General features: G+C 43.9%; 1 protein-coding gene across 2 annotated transcripts in view; it reads right to left on the reverse strand.

Annotated features, from left to right (window-relative positions):
- Positions 1–1,366: 1,366 nt before the first annotated feature.
- The window catches only part of CLIC5 (chloride intracellular channel 5), a 226,726-nt gene continuing 211,288 nt past the window's right edge, over positions 1,367–16,804 (reverse strand). For both annotated transcript variants that reach the window (XM_040348436.1, XM_040348437.1), the window contains exons 5-6: positions 4,669–4,850; positions 1,367–1,972 (exon numbers count right to left, since the gene is read on the reverse strand). In XM_040348436.1, coding sequence (XP_040204370.1) covers positions 1,805–1,972; positions 4,669–4,850 — 350 coding nt within the window. In that variant the 3' untranslated portion in view covers positions 1,367–1,804. The remainder of the gene's footprint in view (positions 1,973–4,668; positions 4,851–16,804) is intronic.

Genomic DNA, 16,804 nt, shown 5'->3' on the forward strand with positions numbered 1-16,804 from the left:
AAATTTTCTCGCTCTGACTATCAATGGTTCTAGCCACTGGTCACTGCAGCACCCACTTACTCAAACAGCTACTTTTCAGGAACATGTGAGTTGGGAATAGTGTGTTGGAAGGCCCAAAGATGTCAATGGCAGGGCATCAAAATGCATATAACATGCAATAGGTATTAGCATGCCTTGGTCAATGGCTTTGAACAATATGCACTCCAAATTCTAAAAGAAAAAATACATTGAAAATGTGTATCAAAATGTATGGTAATGTATAAGGTGGACGTTATTGTAATGCGCCCCAACACCTGGTTGTAAATGGTTCCTGAAGCTTGCAAAATGGTTTGTAAACCTTGGAAAGATGCAAAAGCTCCTTAAAGTAATGTTTAGAATTTCAGATTACAAAATATGTCTACGTAGCTTTTTGGTGTTCTTAATTTTAGATGAAAATCTCTCCAAAGCTAGCGATCAAATGTAGCAACCCACAAAATTTCCAAACAACTGTCCTAAGGGGGAAAAGTCATCAAAGAGCTTAGAAAACCTTTCCCTATTGCTACTGCCTCAACCTAGGTAGACCAGGACCTTCTTACCTAAAACAGGAATTTTTGTGTGATCAAAGCAATTTTACTTAGCAAAGAAGGACGCATGCATGTATGGCCATCTTTAGGTTGCGTAAATAGTTTGTCCAGTCACTTGTCCATTAGGCCCCGTACAGACGACCAAACATGTCTGCTGAAACAGGTCCGCGGACCAGTTTCAGCAGACATGTTCGGTCGTCTGTACAGCCGAGCGGACAGGATTCCAGCATACATTTGCCCGCCGGGCCTTTTTCCAGCGGTCAAATATTTCCAAACTTGTTTAGAAACAGCCCGCTGGAATCCTGTCCGCTCGGACATGTTCCGTCGTCTGTACAGACCTACCGTACATGTCCGAGCGGCCGCCATCCCTCGCATGTGTCGAATGACTTTGACGCATGCGTGGAAGCATTGAACTGGCAGGGCCGCGCACATCACCGCGGCCTCGTCGCCGCGTATCGAGTACGCGCGGATTTCTGTATGATGGTGAGTACAGCCATCATACAGAAATCCCCGGGCAGACATGTACGCTGAAAACGGTCCGGCGGACCGTTTTCATCGTACATGTTTGCCCGTGTGTACAAGGCCTTAGAGTTGCAGACTAGGACTAGTGGTCAGTCACCCTTCCTCTGTCAAGCTCTTGCTTAACTTAAATTTTCAGCTGGTTTGGCAAGCATTTGATCCAATATGATAATAGGTAATCATAAATAGCACAGTTTAAAAATACGTTTAGCGTTTGTTTTAAATAAACATATATATGGACATTCTCTCTGTATATACTGTAGGTACTATATGGAGTTTTTCCCCCCCCCTGTCCTGGAGTGCCTCTTTGACAAGTTGGGAGGTATACTGAAGGCTTGTAGTGAACTGTGAAGGATTAGTGATATCATACAATTAGCTATGGAATAATACATTTTATAAATCACTCTTAAATGAGTCAGCTTACATTACAAAAATACTTTATATATGCACGTTATTGCCTTAAGATGATTTTTCAGATCTATGGAGGGAAACGTGCACGGTGAAGCTTGCTGTCATTGTCCCTTCATTTTGTGCTGATTAATTCATTCATTTCGTCCAAAAATTCACTTAAAGACAATCTCTTCTTTGCCAAGCAGCACAGCATTGGTGTATCTGGAAGCAGGGGCAGTAGGGGGTGGAGAAACTGGAGGAGATTCATCCTAAGGCAAAACGGAGAACAGTCTACTGGTCAGAGGATCTTTCAGCCAATGCTTCTGCGGTAGTTATGACTTGGAAAGCCTCTTGGCCACATCTGCGTAGGCTAGCTCTGTCTCTTTGTCCGCGGCGCAGGTGTTGGTGAACTCATCCCTGGCATAGGCATTCTTCAGGTATCGCCATACGCCAGACATCTCTGATGGAATTTCGTACTTGCGATACTTCTTTGCAACAATCTAAATTAAAATTAGATGAAAATTATGTGTCTGGAAATGAAACGGTCAACAAGAACATCAGTCCTTTAAATGGACCTTCTAGCAAAAATTAAAGTATGCATCAGATCATTCCTCTCCCTTCTGATTTACCAAAATTTGAAGCGGTGTGATATGGTGAGAATGATAAAAATATTTTTTTTCCCCTTTGTATCAACTTTTCTCAACACAAGTTCTGTGATACCCTAGGGTTCTTCCAGATGTTCCTAGGGGTTCCTGGAGCAATGAGGAAATTTTGCCTCTTAGAGAGATAACCACTGATGCCAATGGTCTTTTTAGCTGCCTATTAGAAGAATTCTTCTTCTTCCCACTAATGGGCAGTGAGCTGAAGATATAGGAATTATTGGCAGGGTTTCCCTGAGACCTGAAAGTTATTTTAAAGGTTCCTCCAAATAAAAAATGCTGCCTCTCACTCTTTCATTCATCGTCTAGGCAAGGTTGACATGAGCATTGTCCTGCTGCCTCCTGGGATACCTATGTTGTGTATCCCAGATGGCATTACTATCCACCTTTCATAAATTCCTGCTAAATCTTCTCGGATGGAAACATTTAAACAAAGGCATGGTGCTAGCTAGATCTGGTGCTGTATAATCCGAGTAGTACTCACATTTAGAACCCTATGCATTAAGACCCCTTTCACACTGAGGTGATTTACATGCCTGTAAAGCGCCTCTTCTTTCACCCCAATGTAAAAGCCCGAGGGGTGGTGCGCTGGAGGATGTAAAAAAGTGCTGCAAGCAGCATCTTTGAGGCACTGTAGGAGCGGTGTATACACCACTCCTAAAGCGCCCTGCCCATTAAAATCAATGGGGAGCGCCGGCGAAGCGCCAGCAAAGCGCCACTGCAGTGACCCTTTAACCCTTTTTTTTTTTTCATCAATTCGTTTTTATTGAATTTATCATAAATACGGAAAGACAATGTATACATTGTGCAGCGTTTACAGAAATTCGTTGGTATTTCAAAACATATATATAAGGTTAATAAATCATTAACAGGAAAATTTAAATTGCAAATTACGTGTTAACTTATAAAGTCACAGGAGCTATTAACAGCATACCTCCAGGAACCCAATTGGGATCTCTTTTTCTTCCCTGAGGTATGCAGCATGTAATGTAACAGTTACCATAAAAATTTTAAAAATTGAGAGAACACACGGCTTAATATGCCATCAAGATTCGACTTTGCAAACTAAAAATAAACCAAGTTAAAGAAATTTCACAGCTCCAGTCCATTTTTCCCATAGTAACCAATTTTTCTTCCCCTTACTCCAATATCCACCACTAGACGCCATAATTATTTCATATCCATAATGAAGGTTTACCAGGTCAAGTACTTGTTCTATGGAGGGAGTTTTATCTGTTTTCCACAGTCTAGTTATAGATAATCAAGCTGCCAATAATATGTGTGTAACCATATGTTTGGCATGAGGGGGTATTGAATCTATAGAAGGGTTAAGGATCGCTAGGTCAGGTGAGGGGGTTATGTGTTGTTTCGAGAGATCCGATATAACTTGGAAGATAGTCTTCCAATAAGGTATAAGAAAATTACACTTAAACCCCTTTTCATCCACTAGTGGGGGTTAAAAGTGGCCGAAAAGCACCGCTAAAACTACAGTAAAGCGACGCTAAAAATAGCGCCGCTTTACTGCCGACAATCCCAACGCCCCAGTGTGAAAGGGCTCTTAGGGACTAATTCCTTGAAAGTAGGGCTTCTGCATTCCAGGCATTCATCCCTGATTACATAGGGCCCTAAAGGCAGGTACCATTCAACCCAGTCAAGCTGAAGCATTAAAATGCCAGAAGGGATGCACACCAGCTAAATGGCCCACTGTGCAAGGGACCTTGAAGTATTTTAAACCAAATTACTAAAATCTCTTATAATTGGTGACATGTTAATTTAATTTCCCAAATCGCTGTCAATATTTTTAAGTCTTTCATTCAAATAATACCTGGCGAACCTGCAATGAGGCTCATTGTTCATGCACTTCCTGTTAGTGGGTGACAACACTCTGTCCCTGTTTTATGACATATTTATTAAAGTTTGACATTTGCCCCCTTATTTAGTTTGACACTGAGTCTTAGGTCACAGGTCACCTTCTTAACCTCCCACAATATAGCTGGGAAACAGAGTTTGGGATAGTAAAGGGTCAAGAAGAATAGTAAGAGGCAGGAGAAGGCAGGCAAGCAATTGACCAGGCAGGATCTGTCACAATTTAGGTTGATCTTTTGCTCTGATTCTGATGCTTTAAAGTTGGATTTAACAAAATAACATAAAGCTAAGTAAGGGGCAAAATATAAACATCTTAGCAGTAAATCTGCAGTAATGATAATTGAATGCTGGGTAATTAAATTCCATCAGAAACATAGTCGTTAGAGTTACTTTGAGTCGAAAGGCAGTAGGGCCTATGACACACCATACAAAAAAATATGAGGGCCTTTCAAAATGAGTATACTATGACAATGAAATCATTTGGTGAAGTGTATGATGATAACACAGCAAAAAGTCAAGTAGTTGGCAGCAAACTCCATGAACTAGAACAAGATGCATTCATCCAAGTTGTATTATATGGAGATATGGTGGGAGTCGTGGGACCAGATTCTTCTACTACCCCATGCCATGTTGTACTTTCCCTGTTTCCTGTAGATCCTGGTTTGACTTACTTTGACCACATGAAGCTTGGGCAGGAGGTTGCAGTCCGCAAGTGTCAATTCATCCCCATCCAGGAACTTCCGTCTGGAGACCTTTTCTTCTTCTCGGCTATTTGCATCAATCTCCTCGGTTAGAGGTGTGTTGAGGAAATCATCCAATTTCTTGAGGGCTTTTGTCAAGCCTTTCTCTAGCACTAACGGGACAGAAAAGAAAACAAGCAAGATTTAAGGTTTGTTGTTGTATCAAATAACCTGCAGATAATGATGTAGCGTTAAATGTGAAAATAGTGAGATATGTGAATATCACTAGATGTAGTATACCAAACTAGGTGCAACAGTGGAAAAATATTATAATAATAAGTCCATGTGAAAAACAAAAACAATAAAAGTGAAAATGTCCATCACAATGGAAAGAAGAGTATCACGGTAAAGATGTCATGTAGCCGTGTAGACCATCACATGGAAATTCCTTTCAAGTATGGAATGACTAAATACGTTTACCGGAACTGTAGGATCCAAATATCAGCGACAATGGATCAGATAAGCATGGATATCCCAATTGGCAAGGGGACTCAGCTGTCTGGAGACTCTCTGTGATGTTAACCAGGAATATAGCCCCTAGACCCGACAGTCCACGGCTGAAGATCGCTCTGGTGTTAGTGTCACAAACGTGCAGAGGAACCCGGGAAATACGCGGTTTTATCAAGTAGTAGTAAGCAGGTTCAGGTAAGTGGGACCCCTCAAGGGTGATGGAGGGCAAAATGGAGGAACTCAAAAAAACTTTTATCCACCGAACATGGAAAAAAAGAAAACGGTGCTCCAATTGTCAAAATGGTCAAAAATGTAGGTTTTAATAAATAAAAACCAATAAACATTAAAAGTGATCACAGTTCGAAATAAAAGCAATATGGGTGTCACGGTCTGGAGTCAGGCTCAGAGGCCAGTAGCTATAGCAGCTGAGCAGGTATACAGGCAGTAGAGTAGTCCAGGAACAGGCCGAGGGTCAAACACAGGTGGTTGCAGATTGGGATCAGGCAATAGAGAAGTCCAGGAACAGGCCGAGGGTCAAACACAGGTGGTTGCAGATTGGGATCAGGCAATAGAGAAGTCCAGGAACAGGCCGAGGGTCAAACACAGGTGGTTGCAGATTGGGATCAGGCAATAGAGAAGTCCAGGAACAGGCCGAGGGTCAAACACAGGTGGTTGCAGATTCAATGGCAGCAGACAAATCACAAGGCACTGGCTGGGAAGGCACAATAACCTGGCAAAGAGGAAGTGCAGAGACAAGGCTTTTATAGGAAGTCTGTGGGAGGAGCAAGGGGTTCAAGGTTCAAGACAATCAAGACACAAGGCAGGAATGTTCAATGGATCAGATGGGTTTGTCCAGCAGATCAGACAGGGAGCTGTCCAGCATCCCATATAGCTCAGTGAGAAGGTTCACTGCCAGACACAGCTGAGGTCCCAGGTTCGAATCCAGGTCCTGACAATGGGGAGTGGTGTACCAAGCCCAACGCATTTCGTCCGACTATGACTTCTACTGGGGTATCTACCTGCTCCGCCATATTGCACATGTATTTATAGATAACATACCAAACCTAATCAATGACTAATCAATCAAGGTTTCAAAATTGGGGTCTATGATTGGAGGAGAGCCAGTCACATGATGAACTTGACTCGCAGCCTCCAAGCAGAGACCAATGATATTGGATACTGTGAAACCCTTCCAGGTCAAAATTGAGGTCAATGATTGGAGAAGAGCCAGTCACATGATGAACTGGACTCACAGCCTCCAACCAGAGACCAATGACACTGTAAAACCCTTCCAGGCCATGATGACTCATAGGCTGTACCAGGAAGAGATTTCTGCAAACACATGGTAACATTTGCAGAAATCACTTCCTGGTACAGCCTATGAGTCATCACCGACCTGGAAGGGTTTCACAGTGTCCAATATCATTGGTCTCTGGTTGGAGGCTGCGAGTCCAGTTCATCATGTGACTGTATCTCCTCCAATCATATTTTGAATCCTTGATTGATTGGTTAGTCATCGATTCGGTTTGGTATGTTATCTATAAATACATGTGCAATATGGGGGAGCAGGTAGATGCCCCAGTAGAAGTCCTAGTCGGACGAAACGCGTTGGTCTTGGTACAACACTCCCCATATTGCTTTTATTTCGAACTGTGATCACTTTTAATGTTTGTTGGTTTTTATTTATTAAAACCTACGTTTTTGACCTGCACAATTGGAGCACCGTTTTCTTTTTTTCCATGTTCGGTGGATACAAGTTTTTTTGAGTTCCTCCATTGTGCCCTCCATCACCCTTAAGGGGTCTCACTTACCTAAACCTGCTTACTACTACTTGATAGCACCGTGGATTTCCCTGGTTCCTCTGCACGTTTGTGACACTAACACCAGAGCGATCTTCAGCCGTGGACTGTCGGGTCCAGGGGCTATATTCCTGGTTAACATCACAGAGAGTCTCCAGACAGCTGAGCCCCTTGCCAATTGGGATATCCATGCTTATCTGATCCATTGTCGCTGACATTTGGATCCTACAGTTCCGGTAAGCGTATTCAGTCATTCCATACTTGAAAGGAATTTCCATGTGATGGTCTACACGGCTACATGACATCTTTACCGTGATACTCTTCTTTCCATTGTGATGGACATTTTGTGATTGTTTTTGTTTTTCACGTGGACTTATTATTATAATATTTTTCCACTGTTGCACCTAGTTTGGTATACTACTGTACATCTAGTGATATTCACATATTTCACTATTTTCACATTTAGCGCAACACATTCAGTTCCATCACACTTTGATAAATTTGTCACATTCTTGTGTAGCAGCTTTTTCTTTTCTTTTTTTTGTTTAGTTTAGGACAAGTGCAATAATTATTTTTATCCACATTAACCTGCAGACAAAGGGGTAGATTCAGGTAGAATGGCGCTTCTTTGTGCGGGCGTAACATTTCCTATTTACGTTACGCCGCTTCAACTTTTACAGGAAGGTGCCGTATTCTTAAAAGAAAGTTACGGCGGCGTAGCGTAAATAGCCCGGCGTAAGCCCGCCTAATTCAAATTCTGAAGAGGTGGGCGTGTGTTATTTAAATCAGGCTTGATGTGATTGACGTTTTTCCCAAACGGCGCATGCGCCGTCCGTGGAATTTCCCAGTGTGCATTGCTCCGCAAGGACGTCATTGGATTCGACGTGAACGTAAATGACGTCCAGCCCCATTCACGGACGACTTACGTAAACGACGTAACTTTTTAAAATTCGACGCGGGAACGACGGCCGTACTTAACATAGGATACGCCTCATATAGCAGGGGTAACTATACGCCGGGAAAAGCCTTACGGAAACGTCGTAAATGTACTGCGTCGGCCGGGCGTACGTTTGTGAATTTGCGTATCTAGCTGATTTACATATTCTAGGCGTAAATCAGCGTACACGCCCCTAGAGGCCAGCGTAAATATGCAGTTAAGATCCGACGGCGTAAGAGACTTACGTCGGTCGGATCTTAGTCAAATCTAGGCGTATCTGATTCTATGAATCAGGCGCATAGATATGACCGGCCGGACTCAAAGATACAACGGCGTATCAGGAGATACGCTGTCGTATCTTCTCTCTGAATCTACCCCATAGTTTTTAAAAATGACCCAAGTCATGGACTGGAAATGTTGAATTAGCTGGGATACTGTGAATTGGATCCTCGAAATTATGTTATTAACCAATGGCATCCTTAACATACAGCTAACAACCCCATAGACAAAAAAGACAAAATCTACATCATTGTTTACCCAATTAGATTTTTTTTTAGGTGGATAGCAGTTTGTTCACAGTCAGCCCTCCAGAACAGGTGAACACTTCTAGACAAACAGCAGAATTCAAATTAGTTAATAGAATTTTAAATGCCGATTAGATTTTAACATCTGGAATGATCAATCCCAAAACAGACTTTCATATGGTCAAATTATTGTTTTAAAATGATTGAACGCTATTGATTTTATCTTTATCTATCTACAGACACCTTCATTCCCCCTGCTTTACAGCAGACCAGAAGTGAGATTTTGCTTCAGATAACCAAAGACCAAATATATAACCAAATAAGGAGTACACATTGGAGGAGATTTAACCACTTCATTACTGGGCACTTAAACTCCCTTCGTGCCCAGACCAATTTTCAGCTTTCAGCGCTGACGCATTTTGAATGACAATTGCGCGGTCATACAACACTGTACCCAAATTATATTTTTATCATTTTTTCCCCACAAATAGAGCTTTATTTTGGTGGTATTTGATCACCTCTGCGATTTTTATTTTTTGCGCTATAAACATAAATAAACTGAAAATTTGGGGGAAAAAACACAATATTTTTTACTTTTTGTTATAATAATATCCCAATTATTTTTTTAAAAAATAAAAATTTTCCTCGGTTTAGGCCTATACGTATTCTTCTACATATTTTTGTTAAAAAAAAATTGCAATAAGCGTATATTGATTGGTTTGCGCAAAAGTTATAGCGCCTACAAAATAGGGGATAGATTTATGATTTTTTTTTTTTTACTAGTAATGGCGGCGATTTGCGATTTTTTTTTCAGGCCTGCGATATTGCGGCAGACGTATCGAACACTTTTGACACAATTCTGGGACCATTCACATTTATACAGCGATCAGTGCTATAAAAATGCACTAATTACTGTACAAATGTGACTGGCAGTGAAGGGGTTAACACTAGGGGGTGAGGAAGGGGTTAAATGTATTCCCTGGGTGTGTTCTAACTGTGTGGGGGGAGGGGGGTGACTGGGGGAGGTGACCGATGCTTTGTCCCTATGTAAAGGGACACAGATTGGTCTCCTCTCTCCCTCACAGCACGTGGAGCTCTGTGTTTACACACAGAGCTCCACGTCCTGCTGTGTCACCGACGATCGCGGGTGTCTGGCAGACATCGCGCCCACCAGGCACTCGCATCGGCTCCCAAGCGATGCGCCGGGCACGTTGTTTCCCCGCTGCGCGCCCCCAGCAGGGCGCATGGGGAACAACAACAGGACGTCCAGGGACGTCCACCCGGCACTTGAGAGCCGCGCTGTGGACGTCTTTTATCCATAGCGCGGATCCTAAGTGGTTAATAAAAGTGGAGCACTCAGAATCTGGTGCAGCTGTGCATAGTAACCAATCAGCTTCTAATGTTAGCTTGTTTACTAAAAGTATTACTAAACCCAAAACCGTAAAATCTGTATATGCAGTAAAGCAGGCTTGTTATACTCAGTGTGGAACCAAAGGGATCCTCTGCATTGTGTGAAAAGGCTGTTTGATCCTGTCTTCTCTGATCCTCCCTCTTTCACTGTCCCCAATTCATCTGTTGATAGTACAGAGCCTTTGGAGTCACTCTGCACATGCTCAGTTTGGTGTGTATTGCTAGAGAGTTTTTTCTTTGGGAGGGTGTGTGTGATCAGCACAGGGCCAGTCATCACTGGCCAGACAGAAAATCAGGGGTCATGCAGCTTCATAGGACAGTCACAGGAGAATGAAAACTCCTCCTACAAGCTTTAAACATCCACTGATAGAAGTCACAAGACTGCTCTAACCGCTGAAGAGAAAGGGTATTTAGCATTTTATATTTACTAAATTATTGCATTTCCATGTTCTGTGTACTGTGGGAGACCAATTATAGTGAATGCAGAGTCCGGGGTTTGGTAAAACTTTGACAATAAAACCTGGAAGCTGATTGGTTACTATGCACAGCTGCACCAGATTCTGAGTGCACCAGTTTTAGTAAATCCTCCCCATTACATAGCTCCCAACTGTCCCTGATTTTGAGATACTGTCCCTGACTTTGAGATACTGTCCCTGACTTTGAGATACTGTCCCTGACTTTGAGGTACTGTCCCTGACTTTGAGGTACTGTGCCTGATTTGAAGGTACTGTCCCTGATTTGGAACAAAGTCCCTCTGTCCCTCCTTCCCCCTAATATGTCCCTCATTTTGGCCTGATCTACATAGTTGTATTTAAATCCCCCTCCGTGCGCTTTCTGCCCCCCGTCCTCCTCTCCTCCAGCGCCCCCCCCCCCCTGTCACAGATCTTTCAGGATGGAGAGCAGAGGAAGGAGCCGGGAAATATGTCATATACTGGCTCCTTCTTTTTCTGAATGAACAGAGTCAGTGATTACTGACTCTGTCCATTCATAACTGAGCATCGTAAACTGTGTTTACGATACTTCAGTTTATGAATGGAGAGGTGCCTCTGTCTCCTCTTCATTCATCTCCAGTGCAGCTGAGGCTGCTGAGAAAGGGACTTGGGAATCGCTATGCTCAGTCTCTTTCCATGTCTCAAAGTGGAGATGTCAAATTGTAAAAATAATACAAAATAAAATAAACACTGACACTGACTGCCCACTCCCCTGATTTGGGCTAAACATACCTCCCATGTTCTAATTACCATTACATACAGGGGTATAGCTTTGTAGTTCATGGAAGATAGCTGAGACATCTGATAACATTGTTTGAGATTTGCGTTCAGTGCACAGGTTACGTACCCAAGCAGGGCTGGTGCAAAAATTGTTGGCACCCTACGTGAAACCTCATTAGTGCCCATTAATGCAGTCTCACAAAGCGCCCATCGATGCAGCCTCACCAGCGCCTATCAAATGCAGCCTCACCAGCGCCCATCAAATTCAGCCTCACCAGCGCCCATCAAATTCAGCCTCACCAGCGCCCATCAAATGCAGCCTCACCAGCGCCCATCAATGCATCCTCACCAGCACACATCAATGCAGCCTGCCAGCACCCATTAATGCAGCCTACCAGCACCCATCAATGCAGCCTACTAGTGCCCATCAAGGAATATTTGCTTGCTTCCATCCATTCAGGAGTCGGGACACAGTCCTCCCCCCGTCGCTGCGCCTCTGACATTATGTGTGAACATAGCGGCGGCTGCCCGCTGATGCTGATACTTAGGGCCAGATCCACAAACGAGATACGACGGCGTATCTACTGTTACGCCGTCGTATCTCTGTTTCTAACTATGCGACCGATTCATAGAATCAGTTACGCATAGCTAGCCCTAAGATCTGACAGGTGTAATTGAATTACACTGTCGGATCTTAAGGATGCAATTCTAGGCCGGCCGCTAGGTGGCGAAGCCATTGCGGCCGGCGTAGAATATGCAAATGAAGATTTACGGCGATCCCCGAACGTCCCGAACGGCCCGTCGATCTAAATCTACGTAGTTTCCGTCGGGTTACGCCGGGTAAAACTAGGGCTGAGCCCTAGTTCTCCTAAGCCATGTTAAGTATGGCCGTCGTTCCCGCGTCAAAATTTAAACATCAACGTCATTTGCGTAAGACGTCCGTGAATGGCGCTGGACGCCATTTACGTTACCGTCTAAGCAAATGATGTCGGTGCGACGTCAGTTAGCGCAATGCACGTCGGGTAATTTACCCGACGGAGCATGCACAGTACGTCCGGCGCGGGAGCGCGCCTAATTTAAATGGGACTCGCCCCATTTGATTGGGCACGCCTTGCGCCAGACGGATTTAAGTTACACCGCTGCAAATTTCCAGGTAAGTGCTTTGTGGATCGGGCACTAACTTGAGAAATTTGCGGCGGTGTAACTTAAATGGGAAAAGTTAAGTTGCGCCGCCTGGCTGTGGATCTGGCCCTTAGTTACTTGCTGCAGAGAGAAGAGAGTAGGAACACCAGTGGCCAGGTGCCCTAGGCAGCAGTGCGCCCTAGGCGGCTGCCAAGTTTGCCTAGTGGTAGCACCAGCCCTGTACCCAAGGCTTCTGACAGGATCAACAGTTTTTTTTTCTTTATTTTAAGAAAATGTACTTAGCTTTAAAAAAAGAAAACGAATGCTGCCGATACATCTAAGGACTGATAAACTGCAATATATTAGATATAATAATATAGATATACTTTAACTTTTTTTCTTAACTCCTTTCAAAGAATTCCTGCCATCCCCATAACTTGACGAGTTATAGGAATGGCATCTACGTATGAAAAGCTCATTGATTTGACCTCCTTTTCGTGAACCTTCTCTAATATTCTCGGGTCCATTTCACACATCACCTCTGGGGTGATCTGTATCATGTATATTAATACGTTGGGATTAGCATGGAGGGGAGGTATGCTTTGTTTACAAGCGATTAATTTACAGCCACCCGGAAACGTGTTGATGAAAGCGTTGGTTATATGGCGATAATTAACGCAGAGTGGACAAAGTGAGCACTGTGCCTTCACACGTGCGTACACAGGGGATACCTATAATTATCTGTAATTAGGTGCAGGAAAAAATTCTGAAGCTGAACACATTTTTCACGTCTCCTCGCGCAGGTCAGCAATCATCCGCGTGTCGATGCTTAGGCGTACTTAGCAAGAGCTGCAGACGGGCCTTAAAGAAAACAACATACTACGGGCACCTCCCAAGCACAGAGGACTAAAATAACATGTAGTTCATGTTGGCGGGGGGGAAATCGACTTCCTCCCACTCTGTTACATCCAGGAGAAGAATTCGATTATTCAGAAATATCTGCAAGCAACTGGAAGTAGTGTTCAAGTCCAAGTGCCCCAAGCTGTCCAACCTGTGACATATGTGCTATATAGCCCTTTGTATATGTGTCTATATGGTCTTTGTACGCATGCTTTATATAGTCATTCTATATATGCTATATGATCTTTGTATATGTTCTCTAAGGTCTATGAATATGTATATGCATAGCTCCCAACTGTCCCTGATTTTGAGGGACTGTCCCTGATTTGGGACAATGTCCCTCATTTCTCCTCATTTGTCTCTCACTTTGGTCTGATCTATAGAGTTGTATACAAAATGCACTTTTTCTCTTTCAAAAAGTGTTTTCCAGTGCTAAACCTTTCATCCAATTTCTAAATTGCTACATTTGTCAATTTTAAAAGCCCCAAAAAAAAAGGAATAGTAGTGGTAAAAAAAAGCCCTTGTGGATTTAATTAACCTTTTTTTTTGTTTGTTTAACCACTTAAGCCCCTGACCTTTAGGCAGCTAAATGCCCAGACCAGGTTTTGCGATTCGGCACTGCGTCGCTTTAACAGACAATTGCGCGGTCGTGCGACGTGGCTCCCAAACAAAATTGGCATCCTTTTTTCCCCACAAATAGAGCTTTCTTTTGGTGGTATTTGATCACCTCTGCGGTTTTTATTTTTTGCACTATAAACAAAAATAGAGCGACAATTTCGAAAGAAATTCAATATTTTTTACTTTTTGCTATAATAAATATCCCCCAAAAACATATATAACATTTTTTTCCCCTCAGTTTAGGCTGATACGTATTCTTCTACCTATTTTTGGTAAAAAAAAATCGCAATAAGTGTTTATCGATTGGTTTGCGCAAAATTTATAGCGTTTACAAAATAGGGGATAGTTTTATTGCATTTTTATAAAAAAAAAATTGCTTGTGATTGGAGAAATCATAAATCCCGCCTCTTGTGTCCAATCACTGTGCTTCGTTACAGCACAAGCTGATTTTTGGGAAGGGAGGGTGTCCCTGAATGGTAGTTTGAAAATGTGGTCACGTGAGCAGGGTAGCAGAGGGGGGAAAAGTACCATGTACCTTCAAAGTTCTGTAGAGGCCTCACGTGTTGGCCTAGTGATTCTTAGTGGATAGATTTCTATGTTCTACAGTTTGGTTTATCTTTATATGTCAAATTAGGTCCAAAGTACGCATCTGTGGAAGTCTTCGCTCAAAGTTTAAGTATGGGTTGCTAGTGGAACTTGATCACAATCCCCAGTTGGACCCAACTCCCATGGGGGGAACAGAAAGCTACAAAGTGCTCCCTCCTATGTCTCCCCTCCAGTGGCGGTTTGTCCATAGAGGGCGCTGGAGCGCCGCCCCCTCTGGCTCTCACCGCCACTGAGTCTAATAACATAGGATTCATGCATTGCACGGATCTATGTTATTATCGCCGCTGCCGCTGTTCTATTCAGATGGTCGGCGCTCATGTCCGGCCATCTGAATAGCGGCAGCTGGTTGGCTGTACGGAAGTGCCTATCAGAGCCAATGGCTCTGATAGGCTTTCCGAGTACAGCCCTCGGGTCCCGGAAGCTTATACAAGGAACGCACTAGGGATGCGCTCCTTGGATAAGACTGACAGGCGTCTCAGCCAATCAGGTTGGACGATTCTGGCTACCGGTAACCTGATTGGCTGAGACGCCTGTCAGTCATCGAGGGCGGTAGAAGACATCGAGGGACGTGGATGGCTGACTCCAGTAAAGGTAAGTGCCAGGCGGGGGGGGGAAAGGGGCACTTTACAGGGCACAGCGGCGACGAAGGGCACAGTCAGTGACATCAATGGGCACAGTGGCGACAATAGACACAGTGGGGACAATTGGCACAGCGGCATGAATGGGCACAGCGGCGACGAAGGGCACAGTCAGTGACATCAATGGGCACAGTGGCGACAATGGGGACAATTAGCACAGCGGCTTTAATAGGCACAGTGGCAACAATTAAAGGGCATAGTGACATCAACAGTGGTGACAATAGGCACAGTGGGGACAATGGGCACAGTGGGGACAATTAACGGGCACAGCGGCGTCAATTAAAGGGCACAGCGGTGACAATTAAAGGGCACAGTGGTGACAATTAAAGGGCACAGTGGTGACAATTGATGGCACAGTGGTGACAATTGATGGCACAGTGGCTGTGTTTGATGGCATGGCACAGTGGCTGCGTTTGATGGCATGGCACAGTGGTGACAATTGATGGCACAGTGGCTGCGTTTGATGGCATGGCACAGTGGTGACAATTGATGGCACAGTGGCTGCGTTTGATGGCATGGCACAGTGGTGACAATTGATGGCACAGTGGCTGCGTTTGATGGCATGGCACAGTGGTGACAATTGATGGCACAGTGGCTGCATTTGATGGGCACAGTGAGGCTGCAATTTTTTTTTTCGTTTGCGCCCCCCCAAAAATTTTGAGCACCAGCCGCCTCTGCTCCCCTCTGTTTTTCTCTAAGGTCCTCTCTATGGTCCCCTTGACTTCAGTCCCTTATGACAATATATTAGAAAAAAATATTAATAAACCAAAGCCAAATAAAAAATCAAAGCCCGATGTTAAAAGAAATGTAACTTGTTTAATTTACAATATAAAACCTCTTGCTGATATGGGCAATCACTTTTGCATCATTTTTCGCACATCTGGTCCATTGCCTGCTACAAAATAACAGAAGAAGTGTCAATTTGAATCCTGTTCAGGCAGCAATTGTGAGTCCAAACTCTCTGACATGTCTGTATCAGAGGTGTCAGTTTAATTGATATTAATATAGACAGCTTCTTACACCCTCTGTCCCCATTTATATATTTTTGTTGCCTGTTGCTGTGACCGGCTCTCTAAGGGCGGACCTGAACACAAACTCTATTTGTATCTAAACTTGTGCTAGTAATTATATTGCTATTGAAATATGTCTGTTCAGAGCATTATAGGTGGCATGTGCAATAAATCTATGGTGCGTGGCAAATGTATGTGACATATGCGGTTATTAATCCCATATGGCCTCTCTTCTTAGTTTATGGGATTGACAAGGTTTGGGCTTTAGGTTGCAGATTAGACAGGATTGTCTGTATTCGCAGTTCTCTGTGCAGGTGTCACACACAGTACTGTGTTACAGGCTCACATCTGGACAGCAGACCTGAGTCTGAGTATATGGAGATCCTTGCAAGGAAGGGAGGGTACCTGCAGATCTTTGGCAGGGCCTCAACAGCCTGTGGCTACATCACACAGGGATGCAGAGTTACTGACACTGCCCCGAGAATTCTGAAGGCGTCAAGATTCCACACCCTCACCATCTCACATTCTAGGCGTGCAACTCATAGTATACCTAATGCCGCGTACACACGGGCGGAATTTCCGGTGGAAAAAGTCAGATGGGAGCTTTTTTTCGAATATTCCGACCATGTGTATGCCCCATCTGACTTTTTCCGTCGGAATTTCCGACGGACTTAAAGGGGTTGTAAAGGTTAATGTTTTTTCACCTTAATGCATCCTATGCATTAAGGTGAAAAAACATCCTACAGCACCGGCCCCCCCGAGCCCCTGTTTTACTTACCTCACCCCTCGAAAGTCCCTCGCGCGTCCCCGTCGTCGTGTTCGGTTCCCAGCCTGGCCGTTGA

This window comes from Rana temporaria, chromosome 4 (genome assembly GCF_905171775.1).
Source record: "Rana temporaria chromosome 4, aRanTem1.1, whole genome shotgun sequence".
Classification (NCBI taxonomy): domain Eukaryota; kingdom Metazoa; phylum Chordata; class Amphibia; order Anura; family Ranidae; genus Rana; species Rana temporaria.